The 20910-nt window shown below is 33.1% G+C and overlaps 1 protein-coding gene across 2 annotated transcripts in view; it reads right to left on the bottom strand.

The window, feature by feature from the left end:
* ERCC6L2 (ERCC excision repair 6 like 2) overlaps positions 1–20656 on the bottom strand; it is a 148947-nt gene extending 128291 nt beyond the window's left edge. The window contains exons 1-4 of one of the 2 annotated variants that reach the window (XM_051996873.1): positions 20158–20656; positions 19580–19770; positions 15945–16369; positions 4299–4421 (exon numbers count right to left, since the gene is read on the bottom strand). In XM_051996873.1, coding sequence (XP_051852833.1) covers positions 4299–4421; positions 15945–16369; positions 19580–19631 — 600 coding nt within the window. In that variant the 5' untranslated portion in view covers positions 19632–19770; positions 20158–20656. Of the gene's footprint in view, positions 1–4298; positions 4422–15944; positions 16370–19579; positions 19921–20157 lie in introns of those variants that run through there. The other variant, XM_051996867.1, reaches the window with a different exon arrangement.
* Between the last annotated feature and the right edge of the window lie 254 nt (positions 20657–20910).

Genomic DNA, 20910 nt, shown 5'->3' on the forward strand with positions numbered 1-20910 from the left:
TATATTTTTGTATTCATTTTGTGTATAATGCTTTCCTGATTCTGTTTTCTTCACTTTATATAAGTTCAAACATTTCTTTATTCTTGATATTCACAGTTCTTATAGTAAAGCAATATTCCATAAAATTCATTTGTTGCACACTTAATGAACTATTTTCCAAACAATGGATTTCAACTTTTGTTTCCAGATCCTTGCACATACTAAAAGTGCTACCACAAGTAATTTGGCATACATGAAATTGTTTTTTTTAATAACTGATGTCCATAGTAGTGGGTTATGGATACTTTATTCATTTTCTTTACATAATTCCAAACTGTTTTTCAGAATGGTTGGACCAATTAATAGCGACAGCAAAATGTATCTTTCTACAACCACACTAATGTTAACTCTTCCTATCTTTTGTTATTTTTGACAATTTCTTCAGTTTTAGCTGAAACTTTGGAATTTTTTTTTTGGTTTGCCTTACTCTTATTACCAGTCATCTGTAGCAATATTCCATATAGTTGTTAACAATTTGTGATTCTTTTGTGAACTTATTCATATCCTTATTCAAGGGTTTTTTGGTCTTAAATGTTTATGTTAGTTCCATATATACGTAAGTACATGTATATATCTATATATGTTATGATATTTCTACTTACATATATATATATTCACATCAAAGCTATATCAGCACATTTGTTCATTCTGTTAACCTTTTTCCTCTCTATATATTTTAATCTATGTAATTTTAATTTCATTTCATTAATGGACACTTTAAAAATATTATTCTTTTTCCTAGTGTGGTTGACTTTATTTGGACAAGTTTTTTTAATATCATTGTGATATGATTTTTAATATTCAGTTCAGTCTACAAATTCATTTTTAAGATATATTTTTTAAATTTTATTTTATTTAATAATGACTTTGTATTGACAGAATCCATGCCAGGGTAATTTTTTACAACATTATCCCTTGCACTCGCTTATGTTTCGTTTTTTTCCCCTCCTTCCCTCTACCCCCCCCCCAAGATGGCAAGCAGTCCTATATATGTTAAATATGTTGCAGTATATCCATTTTTAAGATATTATTGATGTAAGATTTAAAATGTTTCTCAAAGGACTGGCGAAACTTACATGAACTGATGCTAAGTGAAATGAGCAGAACCAGGAGATCATTATATACCTCAACGACGATACTGTTTGAGGATGTATTCTGATGGAAGTGGATCTCTTCGATAAAGAGAGCTTTAATTGATCAAAAATGGACAGAAGCAGCTACACCCAGAGAAAGAACACTGGGAAATGAATATAAATTGCTTGCATTTTTGTTTTTCTTCCTGGGTTATTTATACCTTCTGAATTCAATTCTCCCTGTGCAACAAGAAAACTGTTCGGTTCTGCACACATATATTGTATCTAGGATATACTGTAACCCATTCAACATGTAAAGGACTGCTTGCCATCTGGGGGAGGGGGTGGAGGGAGGGAGGAGAAAAATCGGAACAGAAGTGAATGCAAGGGATAATGCTGTAAAAAATTACCCTGGCATGCGTTCTATCAATAAAAAGTTATTAAAAAAAAAAAGTTTCTCAAAGTCTAATTTTAATACAATGTTTTCCAAATTTCTCAGTGATTTTTAATAAGCAAGGAATTCTTCCCCAAGTAATTTAAGTAATCAGGTTAATTAAAACCTGAGATAATGAATTGCTTTCATGCTTCCTAGTCTCTTCTACTGATCTACTTTTCTATTTCTCAATCAGTTGCTTCCTACCTTCCTCTATGTTTATTCTTACTTGAGTCAGCTAGAAGAGAATGCTGGATCTAGATTTAGGAAGATCTATGTTCAAATTCAGTCTTAGACACTTATTTCTTAGCTATGTAACCCTGGAGAAGTTATTTAAACCTCTGTCTGCCTTAACTTTCTCAACTGTAAAATGAGGGTAATAAGGCATTATAAGGTTGTTATTACAATAATAGATAAAGGTTGTTATCTATTGTTAATAGTAAAGTTGTTATGATAAGATAATAATAGCTTATTTTACAGGGTTATTGCAAGTGTAAAATAAAATAATATTTGTAAGATACTTAACATAGTACCTTAAAATAGGTGATTAATTCAAAAGTTCAGATAAAGGCCTCATTTCCAAAATATATAGAGAATTGACTCTAATTTATAAGAAATCAAACCATTCACCAATTGATAAATGGTCAAAGGATATGAACAGACAATTCTCAGACGAAGAAATTGAAACTATTTATAGACATGAAAATATGCTCCAAATCATTATTAATCAGAGAAATGCAAATTAAGACAACTCTGAGATACCATTACACACCTGTCAGATTGGCTAGAGTAACAGGGAAAGATAATGTGGAATGTTGGAGGGGATGTGGGAAAACAGGGACACTGATAGATTGTTGGTGGAATTGTGAACACATCCAGCCATTCTGGAGAGCAATTTGGAACTATGCTCAAAAAGTTATCAAACTGTGCATACCCTTTGATCCAGCAGTGTTTCTACTGGGCTTATACCACAAAGAGATACTAAAGAAGGGAAAAGGACCTGTATGTGCCAAAATGTTTGTAGCAGCCCTGTTTGTAATGGCTAGAAACTGGAAAATGAATGGATGCCCATCAATTGGAGAATGGTTGAGTAAATTGTGGTATATGAATGTTATGGAATATTATTGTTCTGTAAGAAATGACCAGCAGGATGAATACAGAGAGGACTGGCGAGACTTACATGAACTGATGCTAAGTGAAATGAGCAGAACCAGGAGATCATTATATACCTCAACAATGATACTGTTTGAGGATGTATTCTGATGGAAGTGGATCTCTTCAATAAAGAGAGCTAATTCAGTTTCAATTGATCAAAGATGGGCAGAAGCAGCTACACCCAAAGAAAGAACACTGGGAGATGAATATAAACTGCTTGCATTTTTGTTTTTCTTCCCGGATTATTTATACCTTCTGAATTCAATTCTCCCTGTGCAACAAGAAAACTGTTCAGTTCTGCACACGTATATTGTATCCAGGATATACTGTAACCTATTCAACATGTAAAGGATTGCTTGCCATCTGGGGGAGGGGGTGGAGGGAGGGAGGGGAAAAATCGGAACAGAAGTGAATGCAAGGGATAATGTTGTAAAAAATTACCCTGGCATGAGTTCTATCAATAAAAAGTTATTAAAAAAAAAAAAAAAGGTGATAAAATCGAAAAAAAAAAAAAAGGTGATTAATAAATGAACAAGACTACATAGTAATCCTTCTTCTACATGTCAACTATGTGAATACAGTTATTACCACTGCTCCATAAAATCTCTTCTCTAGGCTTTTAAACATCTGTACTTTCTTCAACCAAGCTTAACCTAAAGTGTTGGAAACAGGAACAACTTTGACCCTAAGAATGGATGCCTTTAAAGCTTTTTCAATGTTCTCTGCATTAGAATTTGTTATTAAATATTTACTATACTTGGTTTATTGATTCAGTTTTAATATCATGATATCTACATGAACAACATCTACAATCTAAAGTCACATGATAATATAACAACAGTTAACCAAATTGTAGTACATGAATTAATGGTATACCATGGAAAATCTCAGAAAATCTTAGCAAAATTTACATGAACTGATATGGAATGAAGAAAAGCAATGAACATAATGAATACAATAATATGAATGGAAAGATGCAATTATGATAACTAAATTTAATTCAGGACTAAAGATAAGAAAATGAATCTCTCCTCTTTCTTTACAGACTATGGATAAGAACATTGCACATGATATCAAATTCATCAGATAATTTGGATATTTTGGCTGAATTGCTTTTCATATCCTTTCTTTTTTTATTCTTTGTTAGAAAAATGAAAGCTTAGGAAGAAGGAAGAGGAATATATTTGGAAATAAAGAATGTCAAAAATACTTTAAAATATTAATAGAACAAAGAAAAAATAACCAATTTTCTTCCTTTCATTCACAAAATATTCTTAATGCTGAAAGGCTCAAATAATCCTTAATAGTTACATATTATATTAACCTATACTCTAAAACACATGATAGCCAATATCAGTCTAGTACATGAATATTTCTTAAAAATAACATTTTTATACATTTATAACATTCTTAAAAATAACATGCTTTAAAATATATTGTCTTTCTTAAAATTAAAATACAGCTAAAGTCTATAAAACAAATGCTTTGGTTCTTTCCTTCAAATACTGTTTTCAAATTAATCCAATTGGTTATGAAAACTTAGGCTGATTATTTTATAAAGATAGCACCAATGAGCTAAGGATATTTGTATACTTTACCTTCTTTGGAGCACAAGTAGAAGATTCTTTTTTCATATTCTTTAACAAAAACTCTGGCATGTTATTTTCAATATCCTCTCGTGTACCCTTTTTATGCAGTACTGCAGCCAGAAATGAAATTACCTAGGGAAAGAATATTTGCAAACTTTATACAAAGTGCATCAAATTGGAGAAAACCAAATAATTAATTTATATTCCCACAACTTTAAAATATTTAATGAAGTTTAAGACAAAAAATGGATCAGTTGCTGAGAAACAATTAACTATTTTCCTCCTTGAATTCATCAATTTTTAAAATAAAACATTAAATTCAAACTGATGTTATTCTAGGACCCATCTAATCTATTAACCTATTCAACTTTTAGGATTATTACTGATCCTGATGTTTACAAATCAGGTAATGCTTCAAAAGTTCGTTTCAAGGTTGTTGTTTCTTACTTCAAACACACTGAAAGGGAGGAGGGGAAGTAGGAGGGAAAAAAAAGAGTAATCTCTGTGGTAGTTATTCAGAATATACTGATATTCAGTAGTTCTGAAAGTGTGGGCTAGGGATTCCTGAGGAATCTTGAAAACCTTTCAGGGGTTATAGCCAGAAAACTATTTTCATAATAATGCTATGACATTTAATTCCTGATATGGAAACTGTAATGAATACGAACCACTTAAACAAAAGCTCTTTGGCAAAGTAAAGACATTGCTTGGAGAAATTTAATCAATTACTATAACAAGGTAGCAAAAAGTGGTTAAAAGCCATTCCTGTAAGGAATTATTTGATCTCCTTGACAAAATAAATGGTAGCTAAGGGCTAAAATAAATTCACATACATCATCAGCAATTCTATATATTACCAACCAAATCCGGTAGTAACAGATAGAGAAATTAAACTTAATATAACTGCAGACAATATAAACTACTTGGGCGTTTACCTGTCAAGACAACCTCAATTTGGATATAACTATATAACACTTTTCACACAAATAAAGTCATATCTAAACAACTAGAAAAATAGTAATTGTTCATAGGCCAATATAATAAAAATAACAATTCATTTAAAATAATCTATTTATTCAGAGCCATACCAAATTATCAAAAATATTATTTTGTAGAGCTGGAAAAAATTGCAAAATTCATCTAAAAGAACTTAAAAGCTCAAGGTTATCAAGAGAATCAATGAAAAAAAAATGCAAAAGAAGGTGTTCTACTGTACCAGATTTCAAACTGTTTCATAAAGTGGCAATTATATCAAAATAATCTGGTACTAGAAAAGAAATAAAGAAAGAAATCAGTGGAATAGATATTATGAATTATATTATAGTAAAGGACTATAGTAACCCAAAGATTCAAACTTTTAGAACAAAAACTCATTATCTGACAAAAAACTGCTGGAAAAACTGGGAAACTAGAAGTTAGATATAGACAGACATCTCACAACATATACCAAAATAATGTCATGATTTATACATAAAGGATGAAACCATAAGCAAATTAAGAGAGCATAGAATAGTTCATGTCAGATTTATGGACAAGGGAAGAATTTAGGACCAAAGATGATATAAAGAGCATTATAAAATATAAAATACATAATTTTGATTATGTAAAAAAAAATTTACACAAAGAAAACAAATGTAACCAAAATTAGAAGGAAAGCTGAAAATTGGGGAAATTCTGCAACAAGTATCTCTGATAAAGGCCTCATTTCACAAATATATAGAGAGCTGAGTCAAATATATAAAAATAGAAATCATTCCCTAATTAATAAATGATCAAAGGATATAAATAGGCAGTTTTTAGATAAAGAAATCAAATCTATCTATAGTTATATAAAAAAAAATGATCTAAATTACTATTGATTAGGGAAATACAAATTTAACCAACTCTGAGGTACGACCTCATAGTTATCAGACTGGTTAATATGATAAAAAAGTAAAATATTGGAGAGGATGTAAGAAAAGAAGAACACCAAAGCATTGTAGATGGAGCTGTGAACCAATTAATTTGGAACTGTGCCCAAAGGGTTATAAAATTGTATATACTCTTTGACCCAGAAATATCACTGCTAGGACTGAATCCCAAAGATCAAAAAAAAAGGAAAAAGGAGTTATTTATACAAAAATATTTATAACAGCTCTTTTTTGTGGTAGTTAAGAATTAGAAATCAAAGAGATTCCCATAAATTAGGGAATACTGTGAATAACTTGTCTCAGGATTCAGGAAATTACTATCTGCCTCTAGAGAAGGATCCAATATTGAGAGAACATAGACTGAAAAATACTATTATGCACTTTCTTTTATTTTTTCTTCTGTGTCTTCTTGTACAAAATAACTTATGTAGAAATGTTTTACATTAAAAAATATATTTGTATTGACAGCTTTTGTATTTCATTTTTTTAAAAAACACTATTGCAGAATTTTTTTTTTTTGCTTCTTTATGTATATGTATACAAGAGTTTTGTTTTCATTTTTGTTAATGTATGTGGGAGGGGAGAAAGAGTAGAAAAGAGACAAATTTCTGATCACTGAAAAAAATGTGATGAAATTGAAATGAAAAATACCAAAAGACTATATAAACCAGTAGATAAAAGAAGAGAGAGAGCAGAAATAGTATAAAATTTTATTGAAGAAAATTACAATAATGAGAAAACAGAGCAAAAAGTAGGAAAGACTAAAATAGTCCTAAGAGGAAAATGTATATATCTAAATGCTTTCATCAACAATAAGAAAAAAAACAACAATTCTATAAATATGGAATGGAAAAATTAGGAAAACATAAAAAAATACAAAGAAGAAATTCCAAAAATCAGATTAAAATTTAAAAAAAAAGAACTGAATAAAACTAAAACCTTAAAAAAAGAATAATTTGATTTTTTTAAAGTGAAGACAAGCAAATTTTATCAAAAAATAAACATGATGAGAAAATAAAGAAAACTATCAGAAGGTATTTTGCCCATTTACATTCCAAAAAAAAGTGATGACTTAGGGAAAAATGGATAAATACTTACAAAAATAAAAATAAAAAAATTATAAGATCAACAAAAGATGAAATAGATTATTTTAATAATACAACATCAGAAAAAGAAATTGAACAAGTCATGAATAAGCATCCAAAGAGGAAAAGAGAGGAAATTAACTCCAAATTCAAATGTATTTACAATTAAATTTTATCCCACATTGAAAAAACAATTCCAATATTATGTGAAATATGTGAAAAAGGGACTTTAAAGAAGCAACCTTTCCAATCTCTTTTCTATAATACAAATGTAATCTTGAAAAGATTATACATTACCAAATTGTATTTCTGCCAGGAGTGCCAGGTTGGTTCAATATAAAGCAGATTATAAACATAATAATGCATATTAATAACATGAATAATAAAAACCACATGACAGAAGGAAGGAAAAAAAGAAGGGGCAAAAGAAAAACTTTTGAAAAGACATTTGATAAAAAAACGATATCCATTTCTTAAAAATACTAATGAATGTACCGTCTTAATATGGCAAATAATATCCATCTAAAACAAAGATAAAGAGAAAAGTTAAAGGTTTTTAATATAAGATTAAGGATTTTAAAAATGCTCATTATCACTCCACAATATAACAATGTTAGAAATATTTGCTATATCATAAGAAAGAAAAATCATGAAAACAAAGAAGAAACAGATTTCACAGGGGATGCTCAAAAGTTAGGTTTCTATAAGATGTTGCAAGTTTCAAGGTAATGCAAGATAAGTAGTACTACTGACCAATCAGTTTTCAGAAGAAGGAACTAGCCTAACCACAAAGCCCAGATAAAGAGGGGTAGGCTACAAACTGGCTTAAACTGGTCAGGGTCAATGACCAGGCCTAGGTTTTTCTTTATTGTGCAAGTTTAATAGGTTCAGTGCATATGAGCTGATACACCCCGAAGACAGAGATAGTAGCCATTTTTGAACGTGGGATATATGAAAGTTTGGGGAAACTACATAAGGGAAGGAATGAAAAGTAGGAAAACTTGAGAGTCTCATGAATTGGCATAAAACAATATAACAAGTATGGAGGTGGGGTGATAGAAGCAGGAATCTCATGAAGTTAGGGAAAAGGGAAAGAATAGTGTGGAAATAAAATAAGGAATCCTGGTAAGATAATTCAGTGAGAGGTAACCCTGCATCTATTCCCACCAAAAAGCAAAAGAATCTCAAAATGCAAAAAACTCAATAATGACAGAAAGAAGAAAAGCCAAATAGCCTACCACAAAGTATTCTTTGCCAAAACAGTAAGGAAAGATCATTTCATCAATCAATTTTTCTGGAGCTCATAAGTCTAGACTCCTTTCATCTCTCACACTGAACACTAGCCTGGGGTATTATGATTTTACCCTAGTCCATGAGTGGAAATTTTAGACAATGATTTCAAAATTAACTCAATGTCTATCAAAGGTTCTTGTCCTCTTTTGCAGAATTGAGGTCCCCTGACATTTCTCCACATACTTCCTTACAGGACATCTATAGCCTGGACAGAAAACAAATCTAAGGGCAAAGATTTCTCAGAGCAAGTCTCTCAGCAGTGTCTTAGGGAACCTCTTCCCCAATCCTTTAACTAGCGCCAAGAACTGAGGCTAAGAACTGAAAAAAAAGTTAGTTGCAAAGAGGGTAGAGCTAAAAGAGATAGACTTATAAAAGCAGAGAATAGGTTTCTAACTACAATGACAATTCAGTCTCCTAGGAGAGGTGCCCCAACCCCTCATTTTCACCCTCTGAGGAACAGACTTCTTCCAACCCTGGTGGTCTGAGAGAACAGAGGAAAGGAAGCCAAGCCCTGGGGGAGGGGCACAAACACACTGAGCTTTCAGAAGAGAATGGATTGGCATGGCAATAAGAAGCACATTTTCTGCAAGGACACCAAAGGAAAACTCAGGAAAGTGATTCATAAAAGCAGACAAAAAGTTTACTGAGGAGAAATTAACAAACATTTGCAGAAAAGGATAATCGAAAGGATAAACGCTTCCCAAGAAAAAAAAAAAGAATGAAAATCCCTGAAGTTGTGAAGATGTCATAAAAAAATCTGCAAAATTCCTTGAAATGACCAATCTTTTTATACACTACTAACAAAAAAACCAGAAAGAGGCAATGAGGAAAATCTGTTCTATATCGGGGACACACAGAAGACATAAATATAACTACAAAATATGACAGAAATAAAGTGAAGTATAAATGGTGTACAAATGAGCCAGCATTCAAGGTTAAATAAGAGTTCTATACCAAGCTAATTATAGAAGGAAGATGTGTTGGAACTGGACAAGATAATAACGGAATTTATGTGGAAGCACAAAAAAGAATAAAAAAGAAAATGAGGAAAATTATGAATGAAAATAAAAACATTCAAACTATATTGTAAAGCAGTAGTCACTAAACTATTTTAGTACAGGTTTAAAAAAAAAACAGAAAAGTGGATCAAAGGAATGAGATGGGTAAATTAAAAAAAAAAAAGATGAAAAATAGCTTATGAAAGGACATCCTTTGATAGAAAAATGATCAAAAAGTAGGAACAATTTTCAAAAGAAGATTTTAAAACTACAAGAAAGACATGAAAATATTCTCCAAGTCACTAATAGTAAAAGAAACATAAATTAAAACAGCTTTTAGCTTTTACTTCATTCCATCAAAGTGGCAAAGATGAAAAAAGATAAGGAACAGTTAATGATACATAGTTCAGGAGGAGACAGTAGATGCAGTGTTGGAATTGCTGTGAAAGAGCCCACCTCTTTTGATTTCAATATGGAATTATGCAAGAAATTGCATTTTGAGACACAGCAATCCCATAACTAGGCTCAACAAAGTCAAAGATAGACAAAGTTCAATAGATACCAAAATATTCAGAGCATCATTCTTTGTGGTTGCAAAAAACTAGAAATAAATTGCTTAGGGAATGTTTTTAAAATTCATGCCATATTATGAAAATTTGTCATATTATAATTATTGTGAAATTAGTAACAGCAAGTATAATGAATTTAGAGGAATATGAGAAAATGCTTATGGACTGATACAGTACAAAATAAGTAGAACTAATAAGACAATATACACATCAATTATACACAATATATACAATTATACACAATAACATCAATGAAAAAGATTACTAGAAGGAAAAGGATTCCCCAAAAAGGGAAAAATCAGTAACAGAAGAGAAAGAGGAAAAGATAGGAATAAGTATACAGTACCTACTATGTATCTGTCAGGCATAGTACTTTTTACTTAATTACTTTTACAAATATTATCTCATTTAATTTTCACAATTTTCCTACAAAATAGGTATTATCATTATTACCAATTATAGTCAAGGAATTTGAGCCAAAGAGAAATTAAGTGACTTGCCCAAGGTCACACAGCTAATTAGTATCTGAAACTGCATTTGAACTCAGTTCTTCCTATTTCTAGACCCAGTACTCTATCCACTGTGCTACCAGAAGAGATAATGAAATATTCCTTCTTCCTCAAAATATATGGATGGAGGGACTGCAAGGATAAAACATGTCACATACATGTCACACAAAATCTGTATTGAATGTTTTTATTTAATTATCTTTGTATTAAGGAAGTAGACTGACAAACAGACAAAAGACATCAATAAAACATGTTTGTTTCAGTTTTTTAAAGAAAACTAAAATAGAGATACACACTGCTTATAGGTAAGCCTTGTCAACACATCTAAAATGACAATTACTACCTAAATTAACATTCAATACTATATCAATTAAATTAGCTAGAATAACAAATTAATATGTAAGAACAAAAGATCTAAAATTCCGATGAAATTCTCGAGTAAAAGAAAAAATAGCATTATAATGGTTAAAACTATATTATAAATTAATATCACCAACATTATTCAAAAGAAGCTAGAAAACAGGAAAAAATCAATCAGTGATACAAGACTGAATAAGGAATTAAAGAATATTCCAATGTTTTATAAAACCAAGAGCATAACTTAGTACTGTAAGGCGATTCTTTTTTTTTTATTTTTTAAATTTTTATTTAATAATTACTTTATATTGACAGAATCCATGCCAGGGTAATTTTTTTACAACATTATCCCTTGCACTCATTTCTGTTCCGATTTTTCCCCTCTCTCCCTCCACCCCCTCCCCTAGATGGCAAGCAGTCCTATATATGTTGGATATGTTGCAGTATATCCTAGATACAATATATGTTTGCAGAACCGAACAATTCTCTTGTTGCACAGGGAGAATTGGATTCAGAAGGTATAAATAACCCGGGAAGAAAAACAAAAATGTAGATAGTTCACATTCGTTTCCCAGTGTTCTTTCTTTGGGTGTAGCTGCTTCTGTCCATCATTTATCAATTGAAACTCAGGTCTCTTTTTCAAAGAAATCCACTTCCATCAAAATATGTCCTCATACAATATCGTTGTTGAAGTGTATAATGATCTCCTAGTTCTGCTCATTTCACTTAGCATCAGTTCATGTAAGTCTCGCCAGTCCTCTCTGTATTCATCCTGTTGGTCATTTCTTACAGAACAATAATATTCCATAACATTCATATACCACAATTTACCTAGCCATTCTCCAATTGATGGGCATCCATTCATTTTCCAGTTTCTAGCCACTACAAACAGGGCTGCTACAAACATTTTGGCACATACAGGTCCCTTTCCCTTCTTTAGTATTTCTTTGGGATATAAGCCCAATAGAAACACTGCTGGGTCAAAGGGTATGCACAATTTGATAACTTTTTGGGCATAATTCCAGATTGCTCTCCAGAATGGTTGGATTCGTTCACAACTCCACCAACAATGCATCAGTGTCCCAGTTTTCCCGCATCCCCTCCAACATTCATCATTATTTTTTCCTGTCATCTTAGCCAATCTGACAGGTGTGTAGTGGTATCTCAGAGTTGTCTTAATTTGCATTTCTCTGATCAATAATGATTTGGAACACTCTTTCATATGAGTGGTAATAGTTTCAATTTCATCCTCTGAAAATTGTCTGTTCATATCCTTTGACCATTTATCAATTGGAGAATGGCTTGATTTTTTATAAATTTGAGTCAGTTCTCTATATATTTTGGAAATGAGGCCTTTATCAGAACCTTTAACTGTGAAAATGTTTTCCCAGTTTGTTGCTTCCCTTCTAATCTTGTTTGCATTAGTTTTGTTTGTACAAAGGCTTTTTAATTTGAAGTAATCAAAATTTTCTATTTTGTGATCAGTAATGGTCTCTAGTTCATCTTTGGTCACAAATTTCTTTCTCCTCCACAAGTCTGAGAGATAAACTATCCTGTGTTCCTCTAATTTATTTGTAATCTCGTTCTTTATGCCTAGGTCATGAACCCATTTTGATCTTATCTTGGTATATGGTGTTAAGTGTGGGTCCATGCCTAATTTCTGCCATACTAATTTCCAATTATCCCAGCAGTTTTTATCAAATAATGAATTCTTATCCCAGAAGTTAGGGTCTTTGGGTTTGTCAAACACTAGATTGCTATAGTTGATTATTCTGTCTTGTGAACCTAACCTTTTCCACTGATCAACTAATCTATTTCTTAGCCAATACCAAATGGTTTTGGTGACTGCTGCTTTATAATATAATTTTAGATCAGGTACAGCTAGGCCACCTTCATTTGATTTTTTTTTCATTAATTCCCTTGAGATTCTCAACTTTTTATTGTTCCATATGAATTTTGTTGTTATTTTTTCTAGATCATTAAAATATTTTCTTGGAAGTCTGATTGGTATAGCGCTAAATAAATAGATTAGTTTAGGGAGTATTGTCATCTTTATTATGTTCGCTCGGCCGATCCAAGAGCACTTAATATTTTTCCAATTATTTAAGTCTGACTTTATTTGTGTGGAGACTTTTTTATAATTTTGCTCATATAATTCCTGACTTTCCTTTGGTAGATAGATTTCCAAATATTTTGTGGTATCGACAGTTATTCTGAATGGAATTTCTCTTTGTATCTCTTGCTGTTGAGTTATGTTGGTGATGTATAAAAATGCTGAGGATTTATGGGGATTTATTTTGTAGCCAGCTACTTTGCTAAAATTATGAATTATTTCTAATAGCTTTTTAGTAGAATCTCTGGGGTTCTCTAGGTATACCATCATATCATCTGCAAAGAGTGATAGTTTGGTTTCCTCATTGCCTACTCTAATTCCTTTAATATCTTTCTCGACTCTTATTGCCAAGGCTAGTGTTTCTAATACGATATTAAATGATAATGGTGATAGTGGGCAACCTTGCTTCACTCCAGATCTTACTGGGAAAGGTTCCAGTTTTTCCCCATTAAGGCAATTCTTTTTGCCAAGAACTGATAAGAAAATTGAAAAGTAATATGGTATCTATTAGATTAAGAACTTATATCATGTAATATACTAAGTTCAATTGGATGCCTGACCTAAATTTTTAAATTTAAATTTAAAAATACCATTAAAAAATTAGAACAAATAAGATCAGATACCTTCAAAAATAATGGCTACATGGGGAAAATTCCTAACCCAGAAAAAGAGAGAGGAGAGACCATTAATCACTTAGTAAACAAGCAGTGATTAAACTATATAAGGCACTGGGGAAACAAAGACAAAAAGCAAACTTCCTGCTTTCAAGGAGTTGAAAGCCTACAGAGGGAGACAAACAGATAAATATATAAAAATATATACAAGATAATGGGGAACAGAAGGCATTAGTAGTTAAGAGAAATAAGTTATTGGGGCATTTCATCTGAGGTTTTTTTTGTTTTGTTTTTTGTTTCTTTTTTTTCTGCGGAGGCAATTGAGATTTAGTGACTTGCCCAGGGTCACAGAGCTGGGAAGTGTTAAGTGTCTGAAGCCTGATTTGAACTCAGGTCTTCCTGACTTCAGGACTGGTGCTCTATCCACTGCGCCACCTAGCTGCCCCTCACCTGAGTTTTAAAGGGAACTAGGAATTCTTTGAGATTGGGGCGAATTGTGGGGTAGAGGACATGCATATCACCATCCTGGGCAACAAGACTGGGCAAGGGTACAGAGATAGATGAATGTTTTGTGTGAGGAACCTCAAATAGCCCAGTTCATCTAGAGCAAAGGAGAGCAATTTATACTAGAAAGACAAGTTGAAACCAGATTATGAATGGCTTTAAATATCACATGGAAAAGTTTGTTTTTAATACTGAAGATACTAGAGAACAACTGGAGTCAATTAAGGAGGTAAGTACCATGGTCTGATACATAATTTGAAAATAACACCTAGACAATTGTGTAAAGAACGAATTAAAGAAGGGAAAGACTTAAGTAGGAAACCAATTAGAAAACTAACACAATCATCCAGATAAGTAGTGGTGAAGGCCTGAACTAGGTGGTGATATTAGAACTAGACAAAAGATAGCATAGGTGGGAGAAGTGTTGTGTAAGAAGAATTGAAAGAACCATCATGACCTCCTCTTATTTCTTGTCATAATTGCAAAATGCGGTACATATTTTCAGATACTACCAAAAGACTAATTTCTTTTACTTGACAATAATTACAAAGGAGACTTGGATATGGGTAGCACCGAGAAGTGACCCTGATCTTTAAAAAAAAAAATCAATAAAACATTTAAAAAGAAAAAATAGCAAACAAAGAAAGGTCATGATAAAGGGTCTCATATAAAGCTCAGTTAAAGGAACTGGAAAAGAAAAGCATGGTGTATTAGAAAAAACACTCAATTTGAGGTCTAGAACTTAGCTTTGTCTCTTGTCATTTTATTTACTTCTTAGGACCCCCACTACTCATTTTCAAAATGAGGGGTTGGACTAAATGATCTTAGATCTCTATCCCTGTTCACTGAATTTTTGATATTCTCTTAAAATATTTGAAGTTTTTTAACAAACAAGTTGGATTAGACTTGCTCAGCTTGCCCTCAGAAGACCAAACCAGAAGCAGTGGATAAAAAGTACAAATGTAAATATTGATTCACTTTAAGAAAATGCTTTCTAACAATTAATTGTGTGACCTTGAACAAATGACTTATTTCCCTGGATCTGTGAAAATGTTTGCCTTTTGTAAAATGAGGAGGTTAATCAGATGACTACTTGCAGTGCCTTCCAGCTCTAAATCTATCATGCCATGAATGGAATGGATTGCCTCAAGAGATAGTAGCTTAATTGAGGATTTGATGAGCATTTGCTAGCAAAGTTGTACAGGGGATTCTTGATTACCTTTCTATGTAAGATTCTGTTACTAACTGGAATTTTAAAACTCAGCCCTTCCTCAGTGTTCTACTAAGTTGGAAATGCCAAATGTAAAGAGCAGTGAAAAGTTAGGAGAAAGGAGGAGAAAAGAAAACAAGAAAAAAATGAATAAGCCATAAAATAGATAAATATTCCTTTAATAACGAACAGAGATGGTAAAACTATATAAAGACTCAAATAATGACCAACTTAGTTAATGGACCTTGGGAAAATAATCTAAGCTTAATTCAATACTTCAAAGAAAGAGGAAGAATCCTGTCCCTTCCTAAAGAAAGTCTATAGGTATAAAATCACTTAACGCTTTTCATTCATTTATTAATTCAACAAACATTTATCAAGAAACTTATGTGAAAGCCATGATTCAAGTAACTTCTGTGTAGTAGTACTACAGGTAATAAGTTATAACAGCACACTACTATTTTAACTATTATGCAAACAAAAGAAAAAATACCTGTACTGTTTTTCCAAGTCCCATGTCATCACCAAGAATACATCCTCTTCCCAAGGAATAGTGTCTATATAGAAACTGGACTCCTTCCCTTTGGTAGTCACGCAAATATCTATTAATTGTATATGGAATATAATCACCATCTTCAGATAACTTAAATGAAACAGCCGGTGATGGAAGTTTTCGGTCTGGGAAATAAGGCTTTTCCAAGTCAATATCATCAAACATAAAACTTCTGAAAGAACTTTTACCAGATGTTGCTTTTTGGAGTTTTTTTAAAGGTACTTTCTTTTCCAGTGAACCTGAAAATAATACAAGTGCAAATGATTTTCCATTTTCATCTGTCTTGATGGATTTCACTATTGCTTCACAAAGCTTCCCACTGTCTGTGAGAGGGACAAGACATCTTTCTCCAATATGCCACACATCTAAAGAAAAAAAAAGAGAAAAACAAGTTTTCAAAGTGTTATAATAAAACAATTATACCTATTTCCATGTAGATACACAGTAATATTTCATTTATCTGGCACTGTGGAGGAGTCTGTGCAGCACAGTAGAAAAGTGATAGACTGAGAGTAACAAGTTCCAAGTTCTGCCACTTCCGTTCTATATAAGTGGGCAAGTCACTAAACTTAAGACTATTCATCTGTAACAAGAGGCATTGGATCAGATGCTTCTAAAGTCCTATGGTCCTACAAATCTTGATACACATAATTGTCAGTTGCATAGTAATCAAAGAAAAAGAGACTGACAAACTAATATATTGGAAATCTGGGTATTTGGACAAGGATGGAAATAGTAAACAATGAATCAATCTTGAAATTCAGTGAATAGAAGTTATCACAGTGCAAATGTAAACAATAAAAATGTCATAGAATAAGAACATTCACATTGAAGTGAAAATTCAGGCTAAATGAAACCATCTCTTTAAATGTATGCACATATGTTTGTGGGCAGACATACACACATTTTTCTCATGAAAAACATTCAAATACAAGTGAGCTGTTTTTCAAAGATCTGGATATTTCTTACAATAATGTAGATTCTGTTTGACTTTATAATCAGGGGTCCACCAAACATTCTAGAGGCCTCCCTTGCTTTTTTCCTAGTATCAAAGAATCACTCAAGCTATCATCCCTCACATTTGCCATGTAACTAATCTTTTATCTATCATAGATTTCACTAATAACATCTTTTACTCCAGTTCTTTAAAATTCTTCATGGGTTATCTTTTGCAGTATGCTCACACCTATATGCCTCTCCACTGCAATCTATTTGATACTAATTTTCAATTCTTTGGAAACAATTCACAGTCACATAAATTAAAACACTTTTATTAAACAAATACAGGAAGTTCCAGGAGAGAGGGGGGATATATTTCCCCTTAAATACTAAAAGTTAATCACTATTAGGTGACTGAGTAATCACAAAAAAATTCCCTTTTTTCTTCATCCTTACATCTTCCCTCTTCTATCCCTCCCAAAAGCTTAGCCCCTCAACTTGCCCTTGGCTAATTTGGGGGTCAAAAAGAAAGAGAGGCCGCTTCCAATTCTACTACAGTCATTCCCCAGTTCCAGGGTCCAGTATCATTTTTAACCCCTCTTACACTATCTCTTTCTTTTCTCCACTGAAGAACTTATCATAAATGTATTATTATTAGTCACTTTTAGCACTGTTTTCTCAACTCATAGCTTATTTTAACAGTTATCTTGCTACCTGGATTTAGGGAGACTGACCCAGTAAACCTAACCATACCACCCCCCACCCCCATCTCCTCTTGCTGATTAATGTCTTGTAACCAAGACTGAGGAACTGATTTCTCAGCAAAAAGTGGATGAAAACATTTAAGAAAGATTTTCAGTGATGAAATTTAAAATAAAGGTTTTCAGATTAGGCCTGAACTGACATATTCTCTACCAAAAAGTTTATTATAAAAATCAATAAAAGCCTTCTCTGTGCCAGGCACTAAGAAAAAAGAGAGATAAAAGATGAAACAATCCTTGCTCTCAAGGAATTTATGTTGTATTGGGAGAAAAAATATATACACACACATAGATGGATGAATATAGATGTAGACATATTGAATATATATAAAGAATACTGAATAAATAAAAAAATACAAAGGAGGGCACTTATAACAGTTAGGATCAGGAAAGGCTTTGTGATGAAGATATAGGGAAGTGAGGAGAAAGTACAGTCCAGGAGTGGAATGGGAGTACAAATGCAGAGAATCAAAAAATGGAGTGTTCTATGGATGACACAGAGAGAAGGCTAGTTTGCTTGAAACACAGAGATAATATATAAGAAGGCTAATAAGATCATAACTACGTAATGACCAAAGAAAGATAAATCAGTCAACTAGATTTAACAATCACATACAATATGCCAGAAACTGTGCCAAGCACTACAAGAAAAAAGAAAAAAAAAAAAATTCCTTGATCTCAAAGAATTTACAATCTAATGAGAAAAACAAATAAACAACATATACAAAAGAGACATACAGAGAATAGATTGAAGGTAGTCACAGCGGGAATGCACAAAGATTAAAGAGGGCTTGAAAGGTTCCTTACAGAAAACAAGGTTTCAGGTAAGACTTGAAGCCAGCCAAGGAAAGTAGGAGACAGAAGTGAGGAGAAAAAGGTTAAAGTATAGAAGAAAAACTGAAAATAATCAGAATTAGGAGATGTGATGTTGTATGTGAGGAATAGGAAAGAGACTAGTGTCATTGAATCCCAACGTACATGGAAAGGAATAAGGTATGAAAAGAATGAAAAGGTAGGAAGGAACAAGTTTATAAAGAACTTTAAAATCTAAACACAGAATCTTATATTTAATCCTAGAGTCAATAGGGAGCCAATAAGTTTGTTGAATAAAGAAGGATGAGAAAATCTGAGCTTTTTTTTGCTACATAAATCATATGCAACATGACTCCTCATAATTCTGGTACTATCCCTTGTAATCTTATTTCTCTTCATATCCTTCCTAACATTTTAAATCAATAAGAATCAATGGTGCCTTCTATGTGCAAGAAGCTGTCTGGTTGCTAAGACAACAGGTATTTATTGAGCTCCTATTATGTTCCAGACATAGCCTGATGTTGGCAATACAAATAAAACTGCCCTGCCCTCAAGAAACTTATTTTCTAGGAAAGGAATCCAAAATACAAACAAATCGTTCTATATAGGCTGAATTAAGAAAAGAACATTTACAACTAGGGAGATCAGGAAGGGCTTCCAAGTATAAAGTAGCACCCAAGATAAATCGGGGGTTCTGAACTATTTGTGTCATTGACCCCTTTGGTAAAAAGTGAAGCCTACTGACCCCTTTGTAAAATTATATTTTTAAATGCATTAAGACAATATATAAAGTAATTCAAAGGACCCAAGTGTCAACGTATTGGATTAAAATATATTGTTTTAAGTTAACCTACACGTTGGACTAAATTTGAAGGAGATTAAGGGTTTTAAGAGGAAAAGTTGGTGAACACTCTTGGCAGGAAAACTGGGCAAAAGTGAGGAAAGGGGACTTCCCCCCCCCCACTCCCTCCCTACGAAGGAGGAAACCCAGAAGGAAAAAAAGGAGAATAATATAACGGAATAAACATAACTATATGAGTCCATTCAATTGAGGACCTGTACCTTCTGCTGCTTTTTCCCCAGGGATCCATGACTCTGAAGCAAGAGGATCCATCTGGCGAGGGGGACAGCCACTGTCACAGGCGTTTAGGGCCCATCGGGCCTGGTCTAGCTGATGCTTAATGTTACAGTCATTACGCAGAACTCTCAAAGTTCAGAATTCACCCGGGATAGTCCAGCGAGGGAGCGAGTGCCTGCGCGGACGAGGAAGGAAAGAGGAGGTAAATCAAATTTTCGGGTGGGCTGTTGGTCTCACTCCCTAACCGGCTGCCATGCTGGAGTTCAACTCAGGTGGGTAAATGAGGGCGGGAAAGAGGGCGGGGATCTGCGTCCTCAGCGGCGCTTCTTTCCCCCCCCCCCCCCCATCCACCCCGCCTCCACATATCCTCTCCTTTCTCCCCATTCCCGGAAAATCTCGCGAGAACGCATGAACCGGCAGTCGGTCCGGCTCTGTCTCGGAACCCTTTTCCGTGTTTCCTTAGTTATATTACCGCGAGAACTTTACCAGGTCGCGGTATTTGGAAGCGTTCACGCTGGTGGGTCGATGTTTTCTCTGCTTTAGAGATCTGATTCTGACGTACCTGTCAGTTGTTTTTAAAAAGGAGCGTTCTCCGAAATGGCGAAAATTGGAAACCAAATCTGTGCCTAACATCTGAAAAATGAGTAAACAGATTGTATTATGTAGCGCCAAAGGACAGGAGGTAAAAGGCTCCGTGGTTTATGGAGTCGAAGGTTCAAATCTTGGTTCTGGCGTGAACACGATATGTGACCTAGAGTGACGTAGTCTAATCTCTGTCTCCTTGGTAGCATCTAGACTAAACTTGCAGAAGTAGTGATTATCAAATGAAGTCATGGCAAAGCGCTTGCAAACTTGAAAGCACTTTAAAAAACGATAGCTACTATTTTCATAATGGAGGGAGTTTACACAAGGATGAAATAACTAGTTCAGTCTGAAATAAAAAGGCGACTGAAGAACCCAGAAAGTATGTGAAGGCATGTATAAAGTGATGCAAAGCAAGAAAGTAGAGCCAAAAGAAAAATGTAACACACATAATGACTTTATCCACGTAAAATGGGGGGAAAAAAACACCCAAAGTCAAACGCAGTGGATAGTTGGTTTAATACTAACCTTTTCGATTCGGGTCAATCAATAACTACTATATAGTGAGGTTGCCAATATTGTTAATTACTATTTTAGAGTGTCTGGGGACGTATGGTGATTTGTGGTCTGGATGTGCTTGATACTTTGTTCAATCATGAGTTTCAGAGACTGTATGCTCTCAGGAAACAATATTTATCTATTAAAAATATCTTTGTCCATCATTTTGTTTAGT

Source organism: Antechinus flavipes, chromosome 1, assembly GCF_016432865.1.
Source record: "Antechinus flavipes isolate AdamAnt ecotype Samford, QLD, Australia chromosome 1, AdamAnt_v2, whole genome shotgun sequence".
Taxonomy (NCBI): Eukaryota; Metazoa; Chordata; class Mammalia; order Dasyuromorphia; family Dasyuridae; genus Antechinus; species Antechinus flavipes.